Here is a 22,294-nt window from a genome sequence, read left to right on the forward strand (position 1 = left end):
GGCAAATACTGTTTTACTGAGAATTCATGCAGTTTCAAATACTAACTATATAACTAACCACTTGTAGCTATACAATTTTAATCTTCAGCTGACCTCAGACACATTCTGCCATGATACAGCAGCAGTTCAAGAAGTTTGCTTCCAAAAACAGAGAAAAGCTGATACAGAATACACTGCTATGACCAGAAGCCTGAAGGATGCACCTCTTCATCATTTACTTTCAAAATCAACGTACACATATTCTAAGCAGTATTACAGACTATTTTTTTTTTTTAATGAAACCTATGACATCTACTTACCTTAATGACAAATTTGTTGGATGCCATGATAGGTCAGTGTTAGCTGGTCCTATAATAATATAAATTAAAAGTGATCAGCACTAGAGAAAAACTCAGATCTCTACACCAACTGAGGATTTTTAAAATCTATTACTCATTTTTTTCATTACTGCTCTTCTTCAAACCCTACACTCTGCTTTAAAAAAAAACGGGAAAACTCTTATTTAAATGAGAATTACTTAGCTACCTGTGTTGGTTTATTTTAGTGAACCTCATAACTGTTCAGGCACTTGGCACGCAACACATGAAATACAAAATTAGAACTATTTTTCAGACCAGTACCAAGACAAAGATAAACCCACCTAAGATCCTCAAGAAGCCTTTCAGAGAGCAGCAAACTAAACCTGGAATATTCCTTTACTACTGTCTCAGTCACTGGTCCCTTTGTATACGGCCTCTAGCCTAGTTTCTCTTTCAAAATAATAGCTTCACATAAAACCTCTTCACATAGCTTAAAGAAAGAATGAAGAAAAGTCTTATGAGGAGCGGCTGAGGGAGCTGGGGCTGTTTAGTCTAGAGAAGAGGAGGCTGAGGGGAGACCTTATTGCTCTCTACAACTACCTGAAGGGAGGTGGTAGTGAGGTGGGTGATGGTCTCTTCTGTCAGGTGGCTGGAGATAGAATGAGAGGAAATGGCCTCAAGCTGCGGCAAGGGAGATTTAGGTTAGATATTAGGAAAAAATTCTTTACTGAAAGGGTTGTCAGACACTGGAACAGGCTGCCCAGGGAAGTGGTTGAGTCACCATCCCTGGAGGTATTCAAAAAGCGAGTAGATGGGGTACTCCATAACATGGTTTAGTGGGCATGGATGATGGTTGGACTCGATCTTGAAGGTCTTTTCCAACCAAAATGATTCTATGATTCTAAAAGGAGATAAAACACACAAAATTTAAAAAGGTATTGTTTTCAAGAAAAAACAACCTTAATACGTTAAATAATACCTGATCTAGTCAAGAGAGTCCTCAAACCTCTCTACGTAAAAGTTCATCCCTCCCTATCTTGTGGATACTCCATTTCTACTTAGCTAGGGAGCCCACAACAGCCTGCATACATCAGTGGCCCTATAGAAATAATATCCTCCATCATGCTCTCTTAACAGGGGCTCAGCAACACTAAGCAAATTTCAAAATTTGCTTTCAGACCAACCAGCAGTAAGCAAAATTCAGAACTGAGACACCTGTTCACTACCTGCAGTTCTGGTAATCAGTGGTATCAGAGTTTAAAACAGTTCAAGAACAGTTCAAGTTCTTTTTTTTTTTTTTAAATAAGAAGCTATGGCTTCTGCTGCACCTAGTATGCGCATGTGTGTATATATATATACACAGACACATATTATGTATATTTAAAATTTTAGGCTACTACATGCATAAAGCAATGTGACCTGGGCATTACTGTGGTTGCACAAAAGTAAAGTGAACTTTGGACACACTCTTCTCTTGCTTATCCCAAACAGGAATTAAGATTGCTTAATTTGGGATATTAGGTGAAGTACGTTTAGCTGCACAGACCCTGACCCTGCCTCAGACTATTGCAAGTAACTCAGGAAGCATTAATTTGTGCTGGAAGTTAAACACGCCCTCCCTGGGGTGCAAGAAGAAACCTTTGATCAATTGCTAAGATTCTCCCCGCCCCTCCTTAGAACAACACTGTATCTCACTCAAATGACTACAAGCTTCAAGTTGGTTAGCAAGCCAAACCACAAGTCTAGTCCTCTTCCACACTGATTTCAGTTTAACCGCTTTTTTTTTTTTCTCCCAAACTGACAACAATTACGGTCACAGCACTGAAACTACTGGGGAAGTTCATCATTCTCCACATAAATGGGAGCTAAACATTCACTTCTCAAAAGGCAGAAAATTAGGTTAAATTCATTAAGTCCTTCCAGCTAACCCCACAATGCTGGGATTCAGAAGACATATGGAATGGCCCCTATCGTACTAAATCAGTATCTACAAAAACCCAGGAATAAAAAAAATTAAGATACATTCTATTTTCACCCAGGATAGGAACAGGGGCAACTGACAAGGAAGAGACTTGGATTTGACAGAAAAACAGGTGAACAAGAGTCTCACTATACTGGCAGAAGATAAGAGTACCCAAACAATACACTTCAAGCTTCAAAATCAAGAAGAAAACAAGTGCCAGTAGCTGCTGCCTGCAATAGGCAAACTGCAACAGAAACTACATTGAGAATAGAGCTGCCTTTTACACTCTAAAGTTTCCTAAAGGATTAGTCTCTTAAGATGGACAAATCTGGTCAGTTTTGTAAAAGATGATATAGGAAAACAAAAACAAGAACAATCCATTTCTCACTACATACTTCAAGTAATTGTAAAGTACTGCGATAGAGCTGTCAAAATTTCAGGATACAAGTCAGGTTGGCGATATGTGTCTCAGGCACTACGCTCACACATTTCAAAATGCAGTCGTTATCCTTATTTAACTTCAAAAAAGTGCAAAACAAGATAAAGACCTACTTTACAACTACATAGCATAGCACAGAAAATTTTGATCTTAAGATTCAACAGTAATCATTTTGAATTAAACAAACACTTCTATAGAGTGCTGTCATTCCAAATATCCAAATGCTGAGATCCAAGGTTTCAAAACAACTATAAGAAAATGTGAAAGTAACAAGGGCACAATTCCATGTATTGGCTCAAAAAAACCTCCCAATTACTTCAATGATTTTTTTCCATGTATCATATCAATATCCAAGCAGGAAGAAACAGAAACAGTAGAAGGACCGTAAACAGTGAGAAGTAAAACCTGGTTGTTACTGTAACCAGGTTAAAATGAGTTTGAACTGAGAACCCTTCTGCAAGTAACTACTGAAAATAAACTTTAATGTAGTTAATAAAATGTTTCAACTATGTTCTGAAAAAGCTCAAAGTTAGAGCTTTTATCAGCTGCACAGTAATAGTAAGCAGAAAGTTATATAGAGCAAATTGAATTTTCAGATAACAGTCATGCAGACAGAAGCTGCAATACCATGGCTCATGCCACACGACTATCATTCTCCCTTGCACAAAACAGCCCTAGAAACTTTTCTATCTTATTGGAGTAAATTCTGTCAACTTTACTGATAGTAATTTCGAGAAACACAATGTAAGGAACAGTGCTCTGGACTACTTGTGACTTTATGTTTCGATTCAGTCAGGTAGTAAGGTGCTACTCTATAGAAATAAACATAGTAGAACAACTATAAAAAGAATCTTCGTAGGAGATAAAACGCAGAAATTCTTGAAACAGCAGCTGCTAGAACCAGGCCAGAAGAGATGCTAAAGGGAAATGGCAGCCACCAAGTGAAAACCAACTGCACTTCTCAATTCCTTGTAATGGTGTACAAGACTGTATTCTTGGTGTTCAAGAACTCCAAGGAATAACTACCCACCCCATCATGCAAAAAAACAAAAAGCAAATAGTAAATTACATCACATTCCTTTCAAAACGTCTCAAAACCTGGGCATGTACGACTCAACAGATTCTCTTTAAAAAAAAGTCTCAGTAGCATTTCAGGATTGGGTTTTTAAGTTTAATGAAAGGCTAGTATCTAGAGCTTTACTAACGATCCCTACCTCCTCCCCCCACCCCCCCCCAAAAAAAAAGGAAAAAAAAAAGAAAAAATAGGAAAAACAGTAGGCAAGAAACAGCATAAAGTAGAAGAGCGTTAAATGCTAGTCTCTTCTCCAAGCAGCTAGAATCATAGCCTGAAGTTAGGAAATCTGTAATTACAAACACAATTTGCTGTGGAATGCACCATCAACTAAGAGCTCCTACAAAAGCAATGACAATATTGAACAAACCTAACATTTACACAGAATTACCTGTACCTTGGGATATGGTAGAACACAAGGTACTTTGCTTCATGCTTCCGAGAACATAGTTTACCTAGATTATACATAATTTTTGAGCTGCATATGGCATACAATTCATGATGGTGATCTCAGCCTGTGATCCAGAGAACAATATTTGGACTGCTGATGTTTTCTCATTAATCCTTACAGTGGCAATAATATGAAGAAGAGTTGCAACAAAACATGCCAGAGCATCATCTCTTCTCCAAATGTTCATGTCCTGCTTGAGAACAAAGCACATAGATGAATCAGCTGAACTTATCCTGGCATCACAGATCTCTTTTTTGTAACAATTTGCCATCCAGAATACTACTGTTGCAACAAGTCTGCTACTACTGATATGAGAAGAACTGCTGGCAGGCAGAAATCCTCTCCAAATCCAATTTACAAAATAATAGAAGAAGAAGAAAAAAGAAAAAAAAATATGCATATGAAAAGTTACCTTTGGTTCAATTTGCTCTTCATGGGAGTAAGCTGACTTTGGGAGTTTGCCAACTACCCCATTCTTTGCATTGACCATAAAGATAAGACAAAGGAAATACAGCAGACAGAATAAGTGTAAGCAAATTCTTAGAAAACAAAAAAGAATACATCTAATGTGTGAACCATCAGGAAAGTCACTGAACTGTCACAGATGAAAAAATACCCAATACTAAGACGTCAGAAAATGAGGAAAAAAACCCATGAATTGTACAAATTAAAAAAAAAACAGCAAGCCCCAAAACACTCTGCCTTTTTCTGTGTTGAAAAAAAAACACAAGAAACACAGATCTATTACAATTGCTGCTATCTGGTAAGAAGACTTTGACTGAATACCATATCTACTGCAAACTAACGTGAACCTCTAAGGAAACTGCACGTAAGGAAAGGCGAAGATAAATCAATAAGGCAGAAAAATGCCTCTCAGAAACTATATATATATTTGTACATTTTAAAAAAATTTATATGATATTTGTAGTATTCCAACATCTGGATTTTTGATAGACAGTCTGTATAAGGAAACATGATCTAGAATTAAACACATACGTTCCCTGTAGCTAGAGTGAGACACGCTTCAAAAATTATGTGGCAGAGTATCATTCTTTCTTAAATTTGATGTTAAGTGGAATGGTAGACACTCGGGAGAAGCCAGGAAACATGGCCTCCCTGACAGCAAGCTGAAGTGTTTTCTGCCAGCTGATGAACAGCATCTTACCTTAGCAAAGAAATAGCTTCCTGTGGTGAGGGAATTTAGAACTCAGCAGGAATGAGAAACTGAAAATTCCTGTTGCACATGCCCACTTGAAGATACAGTAGCTTCTAACACAATGGCTGCAAACCATTCACACACTGCCCATCTTTGGGTGCCTTTACCATGTGTGGGGGAGAGGTGGGCACCTGAAAAAGGCAGAAACAAACACACAAATGCTAATTAAGGAACTCTAGAATAAGTTAATATTAACTATTTTCGTAGTTCAAAATTAACTGTCACAACATAAAAGAGAATTTTTCTGAACTTTCCAGTCCTTGGGTATTGGAGCCAAACCCTGTCCAGCCCAGACCCAGCACTAGCCAGTTTCTGAGAGCTGACAGTAAGCAATGGGATGAGCAGTGTAATACTCAGCTACTCGCATATTTAGTAAAGTGTTTGTAGTTCTGAAAAGACATACCAAAATCTTTGCATTTTGCAATTTCAGGATTTTTAGGCCCACTGTTGCAAATTTGTTCACTTAACCTTTAGAAACTATTCTTCCAGCAAGTTAGCGTATTTTTAGCTCATTGACATCTACATTCCTTCATTCGTGAACTGCCAATTCACCTTTAAAGTTCAACAATTCACTTTCAAAAATGTTAGCCATTCACCACACAACCATATAGAACTAGAGGAATGAGAGATTCTGAGGAACATCAGAGTGCTTATTACAGACAGGTGCTGACTATTATCTTTTTGCATTACTGAATGGCTTTTTTTTAAGTTTTGTGGAACAGCTGAATGCAATGAACATCATACTCCTTTCTGTATGGAGACTAGGCATTTAAAACTTGTCTTTTGATTACAGTTGTAAACTCTGTGACTATGCACAAAATTAAAAATAAACCCATCCATTAACGCATTAATATGATACAAGATATTCTCGACAGCAATTGCAGGAGTGGGGGGAGCGAGAAGAGCGAATACAGAAAACACGTAGAATAGAAGAACTAAGGAAAAAATTGAGAAGAGGTCAGGCAACAAAGTTTTCTTGAACTTCTTTTGGTCAGGGCGACACCGCCCACCTGCAGGAAGGCTCAGCCAAGGCGCGCGCAGAAGTAACGCGGCGTGACTGCAACAGGAATTAAGAAAGGAAGAAAAATCAGACAGACGTATTTTTAAGCCTGGCCGGTGCTTTAGCGGCTCGCACCTCGCCGGGCCGGGAGGGGGTGCTGATGCGAGGGGCGGCGCAGGAGGGAAGCAGCCGCGGCGGCGCCTGAGGGATGCGCGGCGGGAGCCGGCTAGCACCGCCGCCGCTCTACTAGGACATCACCTCACACATTTATCTAGAGAGAAAAGCGAGACTGAAGACCGAGGCGCGGCCACTCCCCCCGAGAGCCGCCCGGCTGAGGGTCCCAGCCGGGCGGCGAGAAGGCTGCCGCTGTAGTCGCGCCGTACCTCCTCCCTGCGCCGCGCCGGCCTCCAGCGGTTCTAACGGCTCCTCTGCCCCCAAGCAAGATGGCTACCAAGCACGACCTTCTTCTCCCCTATCCAAAATGGCCGCCACCCTGCCCTACCCTGACGCTGCCCGAACGCAAAATGGCCGCCGGGGCAGCCGCACGCGGGTGGCTGAAGCCAACCGGGGCCCCGCGAGAGAGCGAGCGCACCTCATGGCCACGTGACGGGGGCGGGGGCTTAGCCAATGGCGGGCGAGAGGCGGAACGCCCCCGCGCTAGCCTCAGCCCTGGGGAGGCGCGTCGCGTCGCGTCGCCGCACTTCCGGGCCGCGCGACGCCGTGTCTTGTCGTTGGGGGTTAAAACGTGCAGGGGAGGGTGCGCGGCCCGGGGCCTGTCCCGCTGAGGCGCTGGCGGTCGAGTCCTGTCCTCGCCTCCCGGGGCGAGAGCCCAGGTGAGTGCCGGGAGGGCTTCTGGGGGCGCGCCTTCATCACCTTCGTCACCTTGTTGTCACGCTTCTTGTCTGCGTGAGGAGAGGGCAGAGGAGCTCCAGGTGCGCCGTCCCCCTTCCTTCCTCACTCCGGTCTCTCCCGCCGCGCCGATTCCCCTCAGGCGTCCGCGCTGCAAGGTCGCTGGGACACGGGATAGAGGGGAAGGTCGGCTGGGGACACGTCGCGGCGTGACTGAGGGCGGTGGGGTCCCTGCCGCCGGCCCGCCCGTCAGAGGACGGGTGGCTTAGGCCGGGCCGCAGCCACTCGCTTCAGCGTCTCCTCAGCCGTTCGCAGCCAGAGTGCGGCTGCCTCACGCGTACCGGTGGGCTCTGCGACTTTAGAGTCCGCTTTGTCTTGCGTGCCAGGTGGTGTGAAGCTGTGAATTCTCCACAGCATGATGGAGAGGGACTTAGTAGGACACGTTATGCCTGTCAGGTGGACGAAGTTGGGCAGGTGCAGGAACATTTACTCTCCGAGTTGTACCTTTGTAGCTGTTTAAACCAAGATGTTACTTTGATATAAACCCTGAGTATATGTACCTTTGTTTCCTATAGTAGGTACTTATTATTGAAACCCTGTGGAAAGTAGACTTTTACACATTCTTTTTAAATAAGAGTGAATTTATTGTGTTTGTACTGATACTGTTGTAGCCCCTAAAGATCAAGGGCTAAGATAGTCAGGCATACCTGCTTCTCTGGGCAACATCAAGTGATGTAAGAAACACTGCGGCTTGTTTGGCCTGCGAGGTAAAAGTTCCATATTCTGTTACAAGCTCGGTTAGTCATTGAATTTTATTAACTATGGGGAAAAAAGAAAATGGTGTATTTTGAAACTGCTTTGTTTTAGACTTCAAATATTTACCATCTGAAGCAGTAACATTTGTAATTAGATAAACATAACAAGCTAACAAAGCTCTAAGGTTTAGCATGCCAAAGCTCGATGCAAATGTAGCAATTAACATTTCAAGATGTCTGAATTGAGGTTATTTTTATAGCCTTTTTTCTTTTTAAGTTCATAAAGTAAGACTTCCTTTTGTCATTTTGTGTTTTAATTATCTGCTGCACTGTAATTAAAGATATTAACGTTCAGATTTATCTGCTCTGTGCTATTATTGTAGAGTAAAACCAGGATTTCTAGAATATATTTAAAATAATAAATTCTCTTTACCTACGTAGATGCCAGTTTGCAATGGGACTTAAAACCATCTGGAAGGACTACAAAGTTATGATTGTTATGGGAACTAGCCTTGGGCTGGTGCACTGGGGGTGGTTTTACATCAAGTCCAGTCCTATTTTCCAAGTGAAGACAGAGGAGTTTGTTCCAGAACCTGGGATTGTGGCATACGTGATGCAAAGTGATCACAAAAATAAAGAAAAATAGCATTAGTGCTATGTATTGTGGGTAAGTTGCCTAATTAGTTGTATCTGTATCTTTGAGGCAGGAGATGAGTCAATTAAATGAGAATTTTCTAACAGATGCAGTCTTGCTGCTCTAACTTTAGTCTTCCAGAGTTTTATTCTCTTTTTGCAACTGAGTTAATCTGGTAGTTACATGGAGCCAAAAAATGCATCATACATCTCAAAAAAACTACTGCTAAATCCTATGTGATAGCATCAATTAAGTGATGGTATTTTAGGTCTTAAAGATATTTAAAAAAAAAAACCTCCAATAACTTGAAGGCAATAGTCAAACTCTCTTGTCTGGGTCTGCAGAAGTGTCCTTTCAGGTTCAGAACTGCTCAGAAATAATTGTGACTTCATATAGTAACATATTCTGTGTTGTTAGTAGGGATGGTGATTACAATAGAAAAGAAACTGAAGTATGAGAGAAGTCTAAATACTGTACACTTACATAGAAATGTAATTAAATATACCTTTAAGTCTTGAAGTGTTTAAGAACTGAAAAAAATTGTGTATCTGGGGCATCTTGAAGTAAGAAACCTTTCTTTCAGAGGCAGGGATTTCTTAAAGTTGTTTGAATATTAAAAGCTTTTGTTTCTGAAGTGGTTGCCTGGGAAGCAATGCTGTAGTTCAGTTCTTTTGTTCGTGAGTAAAAACAGCTTAACATTGCTACAGTTTTGACACATTCATACAATTAAGTACAGTTTATAGTGGCCTGTTACTTACAGACCTACAGGTAAAACGGTATATAAACTGGTGGTCAGAATTGAAGTTATTGACAAACATGTATAATTTGACCTATATGCTTGTGTTATATATAATATTAATAGGTTTTCTCAATTAAATAGCATTATAGATTGGTATTTGTCCTTACGTGAGTTTTTTGGTGAAAAATAAAATAGCAGTTCAAATTATGCAATATTGTTAGAAGATTATCCTAATACCTTTCTGGTTGTTATTGTAGGTATAACTAGCTTTGAAGCTTTCCGTCTGTGAGTGTTGCCAGAAGAAGAGATGAAGAAAGCTAGCTGGAGTAGAAAGAACTTTCTGCTTGTGGCAGGACTGTCACTTATAGGTGTCCATTTTGGAAGCATGCTTGTAAACTTTGTTGCAAAAAAATCTGTTCAATCACATTCAGAAGCTAAAAAAGGAGATAGTCATGAATGAAATAGCTTACTGCTGTCATTATGTATCAATTTCATGATAGGATTTAAGCCTCATTGTAAGAGGTAGATCATGAGCAGTCATAGGAATGTTGTTACTGTACTGTATATACTGTTTCACATTTAAAATCATAATCCTTAGCTGCAAAGAATTAAAATGTACTGCTTTAAATTTTAAAAGTGTTATGAATTATAGATCCAAGTAAAAATAAAATCTGTTTTGTTAGCAAGAATTAAAATCTTACTTTGAAAATGTCTCGTCTTGAAGCTAAAAAGCCTCCATTATTTATTAGTGAACCTTTAACGAGAGATACGCTGAGTCAGTCACTGTCTCTGCTAAGTGGAATATTAAAATCTTGCTATGGTCCTGCTGGTAGGCTCAAACATCTCCACAATGGTGTTGGAGGCTATGTTTGTACAACTTCACAATCTTCAGCTATACTCGGTCATCTTTCTGTGAGCCATCCTGTATTAAGGGTTTTGATGGCCTCTGTACAGAACCATATATCCCGCTTCAGTGACTGTGGCTTATTTACTGCCATTCTTTGCTGTAGTTTGATTGAAAATTTTAAAAGCCTAAATGTTGCATCTTGCACTGTCATTAAAATAAGCAAGCATCTTTTGAGTTTATGTATGGACTACCTCAAATCTGAGGCCTGTGGTTGCCGAGTATCTGTGGATTTTAGCAGTGTTGAGACACTTCTTTGTTTGGTGCGTAGCGTATTAACAAGCAAACCTGCTTGCATGCTTAATAATCCAGAAGTTGATCATCTCACCATGCTGATTTTAAAGGCTTTTATGTTTACTATTCCATGTTGTGTTGAGACTAACGCTGTTTTAGGGAAGTGTGTAATAGTACCTGTGAAAGGTAGAAGAGTTGTGGATTCTACAGTTCTTCCTGGACTACTGATAGAAACACCAGAAATTCAATTGGCAGAACCACTTACCATCAAAAGAACTTGTTCAAACATGATCAAGATAGCACTTTTCTCTGTGTCCATGTCAGGAGACCTCTTCAACCCTGAAGAAGGAACTATAACAGTCCATCATGGAATTTCTCTTGAAATGTCAGAGCTGAATCAGTTGCTTAATGTAGGAAAGCAGCTGATCAATGATGAGGTTGGCCTTGTAGTGTGCCAGAAAGTTATCCATCCATCCTTAAAACAGTATCTGAAAGAGAACCATGTCATCACTGTGGACAGAGTCGGGCTATCTCTGATGGAACCCATGAGTCGGATGACAGGTAACAAGAAAGTTTTCTGTACTAAACAGTTGCCCTTAATGTTCATATCATAATGAAAACCTATCTAGGTTGCTGTCATTGCAGAGTAAGGATTCTCTTATTTCTGTCTGTATCCTACCTTAGCAGCTGAGCAAGAGTTGTTCTTTTCTAGTCTGAAAACCATTTTTTTAAGGTGAAACTGGTCTTTTGCAGGCTCTAATGATGGCATATTGCATGTGATTACTAACTGATGCATGAGGAATATCTGATTATAATAACTGCAAATGTAGATTCTTTTTAAATTCTTGTCTAATAAGAATAAAACAATTACTTTTTTTTAATCTTAAACTATCACTAAGTCTTGTACTTCAAAAACTTGTTGGTTTCTGTTTGTGATTTCCTGAGTAGATTGAAATGTTAGGTATTGAATAAATATAATTTAAAAAGCCAAGAGGAAAAAAGTGCATGCATTATGAAACACAACAGATAGCTGTTCTGATGGCAGCAATATGTATGTTCTCTGCTTTTCTTAATTGGACAGGTTCAAAGCCTATAGCTTCCATACATTCATTGACTCCTGGTTGTTATGGCAGTTTGAAAGATGTGTGCATTGAGAGTTTTGCTTCAAAACATTTTGTGCATCTAATTCCTAATGACACAGTTGTCTGCAGCTTGATACTCTGTAACAGAAATGAAACAGCATGGGATGAATTGAAGGTAGGCAAGTTTCCTTGAAATCTTTTTTGAAAAATTATGTTTCTAATAGAAAAATAAAGTTGTGAGAAATGATGAGTTTAGGAAAGTCATTTTTCAGTACATAAATGAAGTTTAGTTAGAGTGTAGATGTACAATTTCAAGAAAACAATTCAGAAATGCCCTTGTTTCCAGAATTTCAAATTCCTTGAAGTGGTCATGTTGATTTAATGCCTCTATTTTAATACTTGCTTAAAGGCAGAAACATTTTTCACCTGTTCTTGGGGCCAGTGCTGGATAAACTTTTTTATTCTCATTACTTGGTCTATGAGAGCATAAAATAAAAATTGCCCAGCAAAAGGCCAGCAGCAATACTTGCAATGGTAGTCAAGCATAGTTTTGCGTTGAATAATTGCCCTAGAAATGTCATTGATACTGATTGACTTTTTATATATAACCCTGTTTTGCAAAAAGAAGGAATAAAATACAGCTGCTTTTTATTTCTGCTTTTCCATACTGAGTGTGGACAAATAAAGACAATCTCTCATTAAGTGAACATGGTTTTGGAAGTCACTCAGCAGCTTTATATCCACACGTAATTCAAGTTTTTGAAGTCTGTACCAGAAACTACTGAAAATTTTATTCCAGTAGTTTTTTCAATGGGGCAAGTCCTATTAATCATGGTATGTCTAAACGACAAATCCATATGGTTTTCAGCGCATCTGTGAAACTGCAGAACATGTGTTACAGTTAACAATCAAGGAACCTTTGGCATTATTAGGAGGTGGCTGTACAGAAACTCACCTGGCTTCATACATAAGACACAAGGTATGTAAGACAAGGTTTTTTAAAGCTGCTTAATATACTTAGGAAACAAGAATTTATGTAGAATCACTCCTAAAGTTAAAACACTTGTCTTTTCTAGATTAAGGTTGCATTTTTGTTGTCTGACTACTAGTATAAAACAAAGGGGGTTGTTTGAAGCAGTCAGTGCTAATTACATCTTTCAGACTTGTTAATACTGTATTTGTACTTGTTAATATTTCTTTAGGTATGTAGTAGAGTAAGTGCTTGTTTTTTACGTCTTAAAATAAAAATGTGTAGAATTTTTATATTGAAAGATAGTCATGCAGAACTCAGCTTTGACTTGCCTAGAAATCTTTCCTGTTGTGGAATAATCACATGAACAATTTTTTTTAATTAGGACTGAACCATCTGTTTGGGGAAAAAACAAAAACACAACAGTACAATATATGTTTGATTAGAATTATTTCTGTAATGCTGTTCTAATTTTCTGTTTTCCTGGTTTTGTTTTGTTTTGTTTTAGAGTTATAGTCTGTCCACCAGCAGTTTTAAAGAAATAGTTTGTTCTCAGACACAATACCAATTGGTTGCTGATGGTTTTTGCCGTTCCCTGGAGTCTGTAGCTTGCTCTCTGAATCACGATGATGGAGAAATTCTTACGGACATGTTTTATGGACACTGTTGGTTTGTTCCATCAGGATTTTCCTCTGTGTCTAATTGGTCAGATGTAGTTTCAAAATGTGGCTGTGGGATTAATGGTAACACTGAGAACCTCAACTGGAGGCTTTTGCAAGGCCAGTTTGGCTGTCCTATTGCACAGGGCTGCCCTAAAGAGCCGTCAGTAAAGTTTGCTGACTTTCTCACATTGGACTGTTTTGCTGCAAAGTGTAACGGCCTACAAGTAGCTCTGGAGACAGCCAATCTTATTTTGGATCTCTCATATGTAATTGAAGATCAAAATTAGTTCTGATCTTATGTGAATTGTGTTGCACAGCAAGATACTTAATTGAAAGCAGAGTTACATATAACATGTTAAGATACTTTAAATGGTTAGAATATGGACAACAGACAGAAATTTAAAATCAAACAGTTGGCCATTAAGTACTCTTCTGATTGTTAATCTACTGTGCCCTCAAGCATTTTCAAATGTTTAACATTTTGCTAGGAACTGTTAAATGATTAGCTGAATATATGATGAATCATAATAACATATGACTTAGGAGTATTCAAATTAGTGTATTCAAAAGAATGAATGACACTTTGATATTCCCTTTGGATTAAGCAAAGTTTTGGATGTTTGTTAGCTCTGTGGCATCTTCAAAGGAAAGGGAAAAATGGGTTCATTTGCTGAGAAAACATATGTTATGGATTAGAATTTATGTAGTCTCAGCAAAAGCTTTACACATTCAAACAGGCTTTCATATTGCAGCAGAACTTTATCACTGGTATTTTTAATTTTGTAGATAAAAAAGAAGGCTTTCCATAGCAAATATCATAAGCCACTTGTTTTCAAAATTTTGTTCTGAAGCTCTTGTCACCATATACTATAAGCAGTTGCTGTTTCTAAATGGCTGGAAGATTTTAATTCATATATGTAATTTATTTAGCAAGGTATTAATACTTAGTCTGGAGATCTCAAGGTAGCAGGTAGGTAAAAGAAAATTTGAAAAGAATGTGCGTGGAAAAAAACTTTCGTAAAGTGGACCTTCATTGTCTTCTGTGGAATACAGGAGAGTTTATAAATAATGATGTTTCTATCATTTAAGCAAAGCTGCAAGAAAGAATGTCTCACCATTCAATTAACTCTTTGACTGTGCATAGCTTCTTTTAATGAAGTAAGGCTTTAAGCTGCTCAGGCTTGTTTTGATCTTTAAATAAAATTGTGGACTGAATGATCAAAACTTTTTCTCATTTTCAGCTTGCATGCAAGATCAAAAGGGGTGTTACAGTTTCTTGCTTAAACTCATTTTCTTTTCCCTCTCTGTTTTCAGTCACAAGGGACAAATTGCTCATGACATGCTTTTCCAGAAAACATCCGAGTTGGTTATAGACTAGTCTGCTTATTTGTTTCGTGGTCTCTTAAGTTTTTAATATACTTACTGACTATAAGCAGTAGAATTGTTTTGTATAACTCAGTTTTGAAATATGTAATTAAAACCAGATCTTTCCAGACCTTTTGTACAAAGTCCTTTTTATTTTAAGAGCATAAATAATCATTTTCTCGCTGGAAAAAAAAATGAAAAGTTAAAGTTCTTTATCTTTTTATGACCTGAAATGATTGCTTCAGTGCTTTAAGGCATCCTTTGGGAATTTGTGGAAGAATGTTACAAGGGTTGAGATGGAGGCTGTTCAAAGTTGGTTACTAAAAAGGCTGCTTTCATATCTTGATCCTCCCATGTACCATAAACCATATGAAAACGTCAGCAATAATGAATCCAAATGATGGTGTATATCTTAAGGCACAGAAGAATCTTGGTAATACTTCATCTAATTATGAGTCTCTAAGAGTGTTGAATTAGAGTATTTTACTTCCTATAATAGCAGCTTGTTATGCAGTGCAAAAATGTTGAGTTTAGTGACTACAGCTGTGAAGTGAAAATTAAAACAATATAAGTAGAAGTAGTTGCTAGTGTTCTTTTGTCTTGGTATCTGAAGGTTGGTTCACAGCTGCTATAAAATGGTTATTAGTTCTGATCATATTCCCCCCCCTCCCCCCCAAGTTTTAAGAAAATTGCACATTAGAAAATTGTGGAAAAAAAAATTTGATTTTTGGTGAGTAGGTAAAAATTCATTTATACCTGAACCAAAGATTGTTTCATATATAGATAGTTTTAATAACAATGAATTTTTGTCTCCCAGTGTGACTGAAAAGTATAAATAAGCAGCTGGTGCTGCTGCTTATGGGCAGTTCAGGTTCAGTTCTCAGTTGTGCTACAGTCTGCCTGAACCTTTAGTGGTTAGTGTTACCCTGTTGTTAATGGGTAACATAGGAGGAATATAACTTTGGATACCATTTAAAATGCATGTAAATAGAATTTTGACTCTCAATCCAAGAGCAGCTTAAAAATAACTTTGCTGAGCTCCCATGTTTCCTCATAAAACTTAGGTGCAAAAATGGTAGGTTTTCCCCCATGTCTTGAAATTGGCAAAATGAAATATCCCCATTTAAGTCCTCTGAGAAGCCACTATGTTTTTATTCCTGGTCCCCTTGGAATTTAAAGTTTGTTCAGTGGGAAAAATTAGTATTACATAAGTATTATTAAGAGACAGGTGTTTTCTGATCATGACCTCAGTCATGTCTGTTGACTTCCACAGATTGCTCAGAGGCTATTAATTTCAATTTTAATAATTCTATTGGTAATGCACAAGAAGTAAGACCATTCATATCCAGCCTTTTCAGCTGTGTTAGTGCTCCAGGCCTAGCAGGAGTGAAAAGAAGTGCTGATATTATAATCACTCAGTCAGCATATTTAAGTAAGATGGTATTTTAATAGAGTTGCTCCTCAGTTCAGTATTTCAGTTTTCGTTCGGTATTTCAGTTCCCATTTGGTGTTTAAAACTTAAAGTGAAGAAGACCTGAAAACGCTGATTAATTTAGGGATCTTCAGTATCTCTATTACTGCGTCCTATTTCAAGTAGACATACCATTAAACATTACTGTTTTGGCATTGACAAAGACTGCAGAATGCTTGCTTTTCACTGATTCTGCTACTGATCTGTGAATTTGTTGAGTTACTCTGAGCCATATCTGAAGTATTTTTCTGTCTATTTTCCTATCTATAAAATGGGAACAAAGATAAGTTGTCTTAAGGCATGGAAATCTGTGGGTGAAGAGTTCTAAGTAAGATCCGTATGTAAAGTGAAAAACTACTTGCTGCACAGGATCAAAGAAATAGCTAATTCAAAGCAAACTCAAATCCTTGCTAAAATATTGTAGTCACTTCATTGAGGGAACTTCGGCTAGGATTTATGTAGACTCCCTAAACTAGCCTGCAAGGTAAAACTTCCCTATTCTCCCTGTATATTGAACCTGGATGCATTTTCTTTTTCTCTGAAATTTCGGCAACAGGATATTACTGTTGCTAACAGGAACCTAATTTTATTGCCTTACATCTTCAGTACACGCACCCAGAGAAATGTGACTTTAAAGCCCTGTGCAGAAATGTTTGAACTTCAAGACAAGCGTTGTCAGACACCTCAGCAATCCTTACTGTGTCATGTATGTCTTCAGAGTCTGTGCTCTGCATGTATTTCAGACCAGGTGTTCATATGATGCTAATCCTTGAAGACAGGGTAGAAACAGATTTAGGAGTTTGGGAAACCTAACCTTACTATATTGGTAGCGTAACACTGGTGGGTTTTGGGGGGTTGGTTTTTGGTTGGGGTTTTTTTTTTCCATAAGTGTTTGGGCCATTTTTAGGCTAATCAGCTGTTATAGTGTTACATCTGTCCCAGTAAGGGAAGAGAGTATTTATTGTTGTCAAAGCTTCTAAGAAAAACACTGCCTGGAATATTGTAAGCACAGTAGAGCATGTACAAAACAATTCACCTTACCCAAAACCTGAACTTTTGAATTTTACTTGTGCCCTTATTTTGCTGTACTGAGTAGTAAAATGTAGTATTTGTCACATTTTCAGCAGTGCCATGTGAACTGAGTCATGTAAGCACTACACTCTTCAATCTCAGAAAAATCAATATCCATGAGCCAGTCAATGTCATAGGAAGAACTTAACAAGATTTGCATTTACTACTGCTCTGCAGATGCAGAAACAGTCTGTTCTTATTGCAGAGACTGCCTCCAGCATGCTCGTAATCTGTGCAGACAGGCTCTTTGAGAAGTCAGTTGCTAGTCACATTACAATGTTTACTTCAAGAATTTTAGTAGCTTTCATCCAGTAATGTAAATACACGTTATTTCTACCTGCTTCTCAGCAGAGACAAGTTGCACAGTACTAGTAAATAACTTTTTGGCCAGTAACACTGTGATCTTAAATTCTCAGTTAAGAAATACTTTTACTATTTGTCTATATACATTGCACTGTATAAATTAGTCATGCACATTATAAGCTCAAAAGTATATACAGATTTATTCTTTATGCTGGAAGCAGAAATGTAGTCACAGCATATGTAGATAGAGCCACCATGTCATTAGTCCAGACACCAATAAAATTAATTGCAGAATAGGTTCCAGGATTGGGCTTGGCACTTTGTATCTTTAACTGTGCTGACTTTATTCTTGACCTAGATTTACATTAAGCATATATAAATGTCTTGTAGACATATCTCCTGCAAAATTTTATTTTCATACCTTACTACAGACCTGAACTTTCAAATCTGCTTGCACGTGAAAACCTTTTAATTCAAGCTTTCATCATGTGCCTTGAAGGCCCTAGCTATATACTGTCTGGCTTCTGCAAACTGATTACTGGTGTCTTTTGTTATTTTCTGTCCTGACAACATCAGCTCTCTTCACGTACACATTAAATGCTACCTGCTTATTATTGTAACACTACTACATGTTGTCTGCTAAGCATTTGTGTGGCAGCATACCACAACATCAACAGCTATTCCTTATCAATACCTGTATAAATTGTTAAGTCTTTTTACAAGTCGAGAAGCTGAATCACCTCTCTATAATCTTTAAAAGCTATCCTTTGTATCTTTTCCTTTAAGGCTTATGATATTGTTAGTCTGATCTGTTACACCTGCTGAGTATTGGGTAAAAAAAAATGGGAGGCTGATTTAAAAATGAGTTCCCTAGTCTGTAGCAGTGACTTGGAAAGACTCACTTGGGGGGGGGGCCATGCAGGATCCTCTGCTGATGGATGGTGATGACTGATTTTCAGGGAATTGTAGGGACTGTGGTAGTTCCAGTTCTTGAAAGACTTTGTGACTTTAAGAGGCAGATGGAAAGCTATTACATCCTCATTTATTACTCCTTGTTCTTGTGCTAGCAGACCCTAAGCTCTAGCAGGGCTTGTCTTAGGGTTTCTGGTATGTTTGATTGGATTACGACTGTGCTTTTGCAGGCAAATCTCTGTGGGTTGTCCATGGCCAGCTGCCAGGCACCTACCCAGCTGCTCGCTCTGTCCCCACCTCAACAGAACAGAGGGAGAAAACAGGATGAAAAACCTCCTGGGTTGAGATAAACCTGCTCCCCCTGAGTTTCTCACTGCCAAGTGGTGGCTTGCCCTTTCTTAAATCTGTTTATGCAGAGGTGCTGCTGGCATGGCTGAGGGGCTGGGCTGGGCTGTGCCCTGTGGTGCAGCTGCCGGAACCAGCCTCTCTCCACAGAGGCTGCACAGCCCCTCCTGCTGACACCTCTGAAATACCTCACAGGAGGTCATTTTGTGAGCACTCTCTGTCGAAGGATGTGGAAAAATTGCTGATTTTAAAGAAGCTTGGAGAGGGAGAAGAGCCAAGGAAGAGCACTAGAGATGTTAGCAAAGCCTAATCCTGGAGAAGGTGCTGGGACAAAGAGATTTTGCTTGTGTGGTGAGTGCTTCAGGAGGGACACGTGCCACCCCTGGAGATCAACCAGCCAAAAGGGTTGACCTCAAAAAACAGGCAGGAGCAAAGAAAAACCCAATTTCTGTTGGATGTGGATGGTGTAAAGGTGTGGTTGCTGATGGCTGTTATTTAGGGCAGGTGTGACAGGGTGCCATCCTCCCCGAAGAGGCAGGTCACTAGGACCTACCTGTGGAGAAGCAAGGGTTCAGAGGTGTGCTTAAGGACTGAGAAGCTTCCTGAAATGAGTGCTTTCTGGAAGGCTGAGATGACTTCCCAGTATCTTTGAGAAGGGGAATGGCCCAAGAGCCACTTCGTGTGGGGCTCCCTGGCTGGAGTTCAGATGGGAAGACCACCTACCCGCACCCATAAAAGCCTCCTTAAGCGTGGTCTGAGGATATGAGCATGTGATACAGACAGAGGATCAACTTGTGGCCTGTTCCAATCCATAAGGTGACTCCAAAAAGTGAGTTTTTCTATATTTACTTTGCACCAGCACAGTCCCTACTAAAGAGGAGTGTGTGTTGCATGGCTGTGTGTTTATGCCAGCCTTTTTTGTTGTTTTTGCTTTCTATTGCTTCATTTTTAAGGAAGCAAGTAAATATTTCTTCTGTAACTAACAAAGGTAGGACAAATTCTTCACTTGGTTTTACATGCCTTAACAGTGGCCTCCTGTTTTTCTTTGTTGGGGTTAGCAAATGGAGTTGAGAAAAGGAAAATTAGAATTTTTTTTAAATTTTTTTTTAGTTTGTACCTGAGTTCGTTTTGGGTATTTAAAATCACGACCCTAGAAAGCATCTCCTGAAATTGTGCCTGTATTTCTGAAGTGTCATGTAATTCTGTGATCAGTGTTGCAATGACTTCCGTGCTCTGTGTTTGTCCCAGATATCTTCACTGAATCAGGCCTTGAACTGTCCCGTCATGATGCTTTACTTATAAACATTAATTTGTCTATAAATCATGCTTTTTCAGTATTATTCACAGGCACTGAAGTTTTTGGTCTGGCCACTCAAATGTGTTAATGTTCCCCAGCCGGGAACATTTCTAATTGAAAGTTGCTCTCAGCTGAAACATGATTAATCAGGCAGTAGCTAAGACAGTTGAAGATGTCCCTGCTGTCTCTTACCTTTGAAATAAACTTTTTTATATGTGTTGGTAATTAGAGGAATTAGAAGAATGTAATACCAAGTGCTAAGAAGCTGCAATACTTGAACCCTGCATTGAATAATCCAGTTGTCTTTTTTTTTTTTATTGGTATGGTGCAGGCCGTTCCAAATAAAGTATTCATCACCAAAGCAAAGCATCAAAGAAATAAGTTTAGATTTTTAAGAATGAAAATTGCTCTGTAAAATCCTCCTTTGGCTACTGAAATATTATAGTGTCAACTAAGAAAAGCTGTATGCGCTTGATGTCTTTGTGAATGTAAAATCTCTTCAAGGACTTCTTCATATCAGTGTTCAACAGAATAGCAGCATTATGAGATGAGTGTCAGTGTATATGCATCCTTGTTTTAGGTGTTAAGATGATCCATTGCATCTGCTTAATCAAAATGGTTGCTAAATGAAAAATATTGTTCCTAAAACTGCATGTGAAACAGCAGATGTCACTCCAGTCTTCCTCTATGTGGGCCAGAGAAGAATTTGCTCCTGTACAAGAATAACTCGTGCGTGACATTATTGCTTATGTTTAATATAGTGTGTGTAAAGGAATAGATACAATACACTACAGAATTTCTGAGGTTAACCATGGATTGCTGTTTTAAATACTAGAGAAACACTGTTTCTTGACTGTCTCCATTGGATCTGTTAATGTTGGCATGGGGTGGAACCAATTTATGAAGAGATGTGGGCAATGAGTAGCAACACATACCTTTCTCTAATGCATGGCTTATGTTTAAGACAGTGGGATTATTTATTAACTGAGAAAAATATACAGTTGCATGGCTGAATTGTTCTAAGCAATTGCTTTAAGATTGCATTACAATTCTTAAGTTCAGGATAAAGTTAATACTTTAAGCAAACTGCAGCAAATAGTTTGAGCAGTTCACTTCAGTGTTCATAGCTTGGTCATAATTGCTAAATTTATTATAAATTTGTATGTATAGGAGCCCAGAATGAAAGTCTTAAGGTTCTTATAGTAGTGCTGATTTAAGTATGCACATCTTGTATGACTTTATATGCAGTGCATGCTGCAAAATATAGGCCAAAAATCTCATGGCAAGGTGGCAAAATTAGGTTCCTGCATCACAAAGAGAATCATAAGCATCCACAAACTCCGTAGTAGATGCTGTGAGTACTCGGTGTAATCTTGAGAATGTGGTTTTCAGTGTGTGGGTGGTTTTGGTTGGTTTTGCACACTGGTAGGGATCTAAAGCTTACCTTGCTATTGGCTCTAAAGACACAAGAGGAGAAGGCAAGCTATTTGTTTCTTATAGGTTACTTTTAGTTGCTTAACACTCTTATGGGCATAAAGTCACCTAGGACTACATCTGTCTAAATCTAGTGCCTGTAGGGGAAGGAAGATGGAGTTGTTCCTGCATTGGGGGAAGAAAAGAAAAAAAGTTTTACAATATCAAAATGCACTTTATAGGAAAAGAACTGTGGTGGTTTTGATTTTTTTTTTTTTTAAATTAAAATAACAGTATAGCCCACATCATTCTGTTTTAAGAAAATTAGACTTAATGAGCCTGTGTTGTTACAGAAGACAGAAGCTTAGGAGTTGTAGATGTCTTTGGCACTGCACAAAAGTGCAAATTTTTTGTTTGCCTGTAAGTTCAATCCTCAGTTATTAGTTTCTCTCCTGAGACATGGATTTTAGTAATATTAAAAGTTCTGCTGTTTTAAAAGCTTTGCAAGCACATACAACCTCTGTTCCAGTATGTGAACAATCTGAATTTTGTTACTAGGTCTTGGTATTTTAAATAACTGATTTTTCCCTTCCACCTTTAAACCCTGATGTTTTTGAATCTTGTGATATTTTGAGAGGGATGGGAACAGAAGAACTTGGTTGTCTTTTCCCTTTTTTGTTTCCTCTTTTAAATCCACAACTCCATTAAGTGATTGAAAAGACCTGAGCTTAATTGTAAGAATTACTTTTGGGCATTAGACAAGATTGGGGAGGGGGGGAATTCCTTGAGTGGTTCTTGACAGTTCCTTAAAGTGCCTATGAGCAGTGTCTGAAAATTTTGGGGACGTA

At 38.8% G+C, this 22,294-nt stretch overlaps 2 protein-coding genes and 1 long non-coding RNA gene across 5 annotated transcripts in view; 2 read left to right on the plus strand and 1 right to left on the minus strand.

Moving 5' to 3' along the window:
- Positions 1-7,043, minus strand: part of SLX4IP (SLX4 interacting protein) — an 81,411-nt gene extending 74,368 nt beyond the window's left edge. For all 3 annotated transcript variants that reach the window (XM_010574806.1, XM_010574805.1, XM_010574804.1), the window contains exons 1-3: positions 6,824-7,043; positions 5,390-5,571; positions 300-348 (exon numbers count right to left, since the gene is read on the minus strand). In XM_010574806.1, the coding sequence (XP_010573108.1) occupies positions 300-326 (27 nt within the window). In that variant the 5' untranslated portion in view covers positions 327-348; positions 5,390-5,571; positions 6,824-7,043. The remainder of the gene's footprint in view (positions 1-299; positions 349-5,389; positions 5,572-6,823) is intronic.
- A 386-nt stretch (positions 7,044-7,429) lies between these two features.
- Positions 7,430-10,048, plus strand: LOC104836304. The gene is made up of 2 exons (XR_774833.1): positions 7,430-8,711; positions 9,675-10,048. It is a non-coding gene; the product is annotated as an uncharacterized LOC104836304 (long non-coding RNA).
- An 8-nt stretch (positions 10,049-10,056) lies between these two features.
- On the plus strand, positions 10,057-15,197 carry MKKS (McKusick-Kaufman syndrome). Its single transcript, XM_010574807.1, has 4 exons — positions 10,057-11,116; positions 11,637-11,812; positions 12,506-12,616; positions 13,116-15,197. The coding sequence occupies exons 1-4, from the start codon at positions 10,126-10,128 to the stop codon at positions 13,554-13,556; spliced, it is 1,719 nt and encodes a 572-aa protein (XP_010573109.1). The 5' UTR covers positions 10,057-10,125; the 3' UTR covers positions 13,557-15,197.
- Positions 15,198-22,294: the final 7,097 nt, after the last annotated feature.

The sequence above is a fragment of the Haliaeetus leucocephalus genome, unplaced genomic scaffold, assembly GCF_000737465.1.
Source record: "Haliaeetus leucocephalus isolate CR32 unplaced genomic scaffold, Haliaeetus_leucocephalus-4.0 Scaffold450, whole genome shotgun sequence".
NCBI classification, from domain to species: domain Eukaryota; kingdom Metazoa; phylum Chordata; class Aves; order Accipitriformes; family Accipitridae; genus Haliaeetus; species Haliaeetus leucocephalus.

Bases quoted from the DNA above. Each gene is read 5' to 3' on its own strand.
- MKKS (XM_010574807.1), top strand. From the start codon at position 10,126: ATGTCTCGTCTTGAAGCTAAAAAGCCTCCATTATTTATTAGTGAACCT. The intron at 11,813-12,505 runs GTAGGCAAGTTT...TATGGTTTTCAG, and splicing joins CAGCATGGGATGAATTGAAG to CGCATCTGTGAAACTGCAGA. The intron at 12,617-13,115 runs GTATGTAAGACA...GTTTTGTTTTAG, and splicing joins CTTCATACATAAGACACAAG to AGTTATAGTCTGTCCACCAG.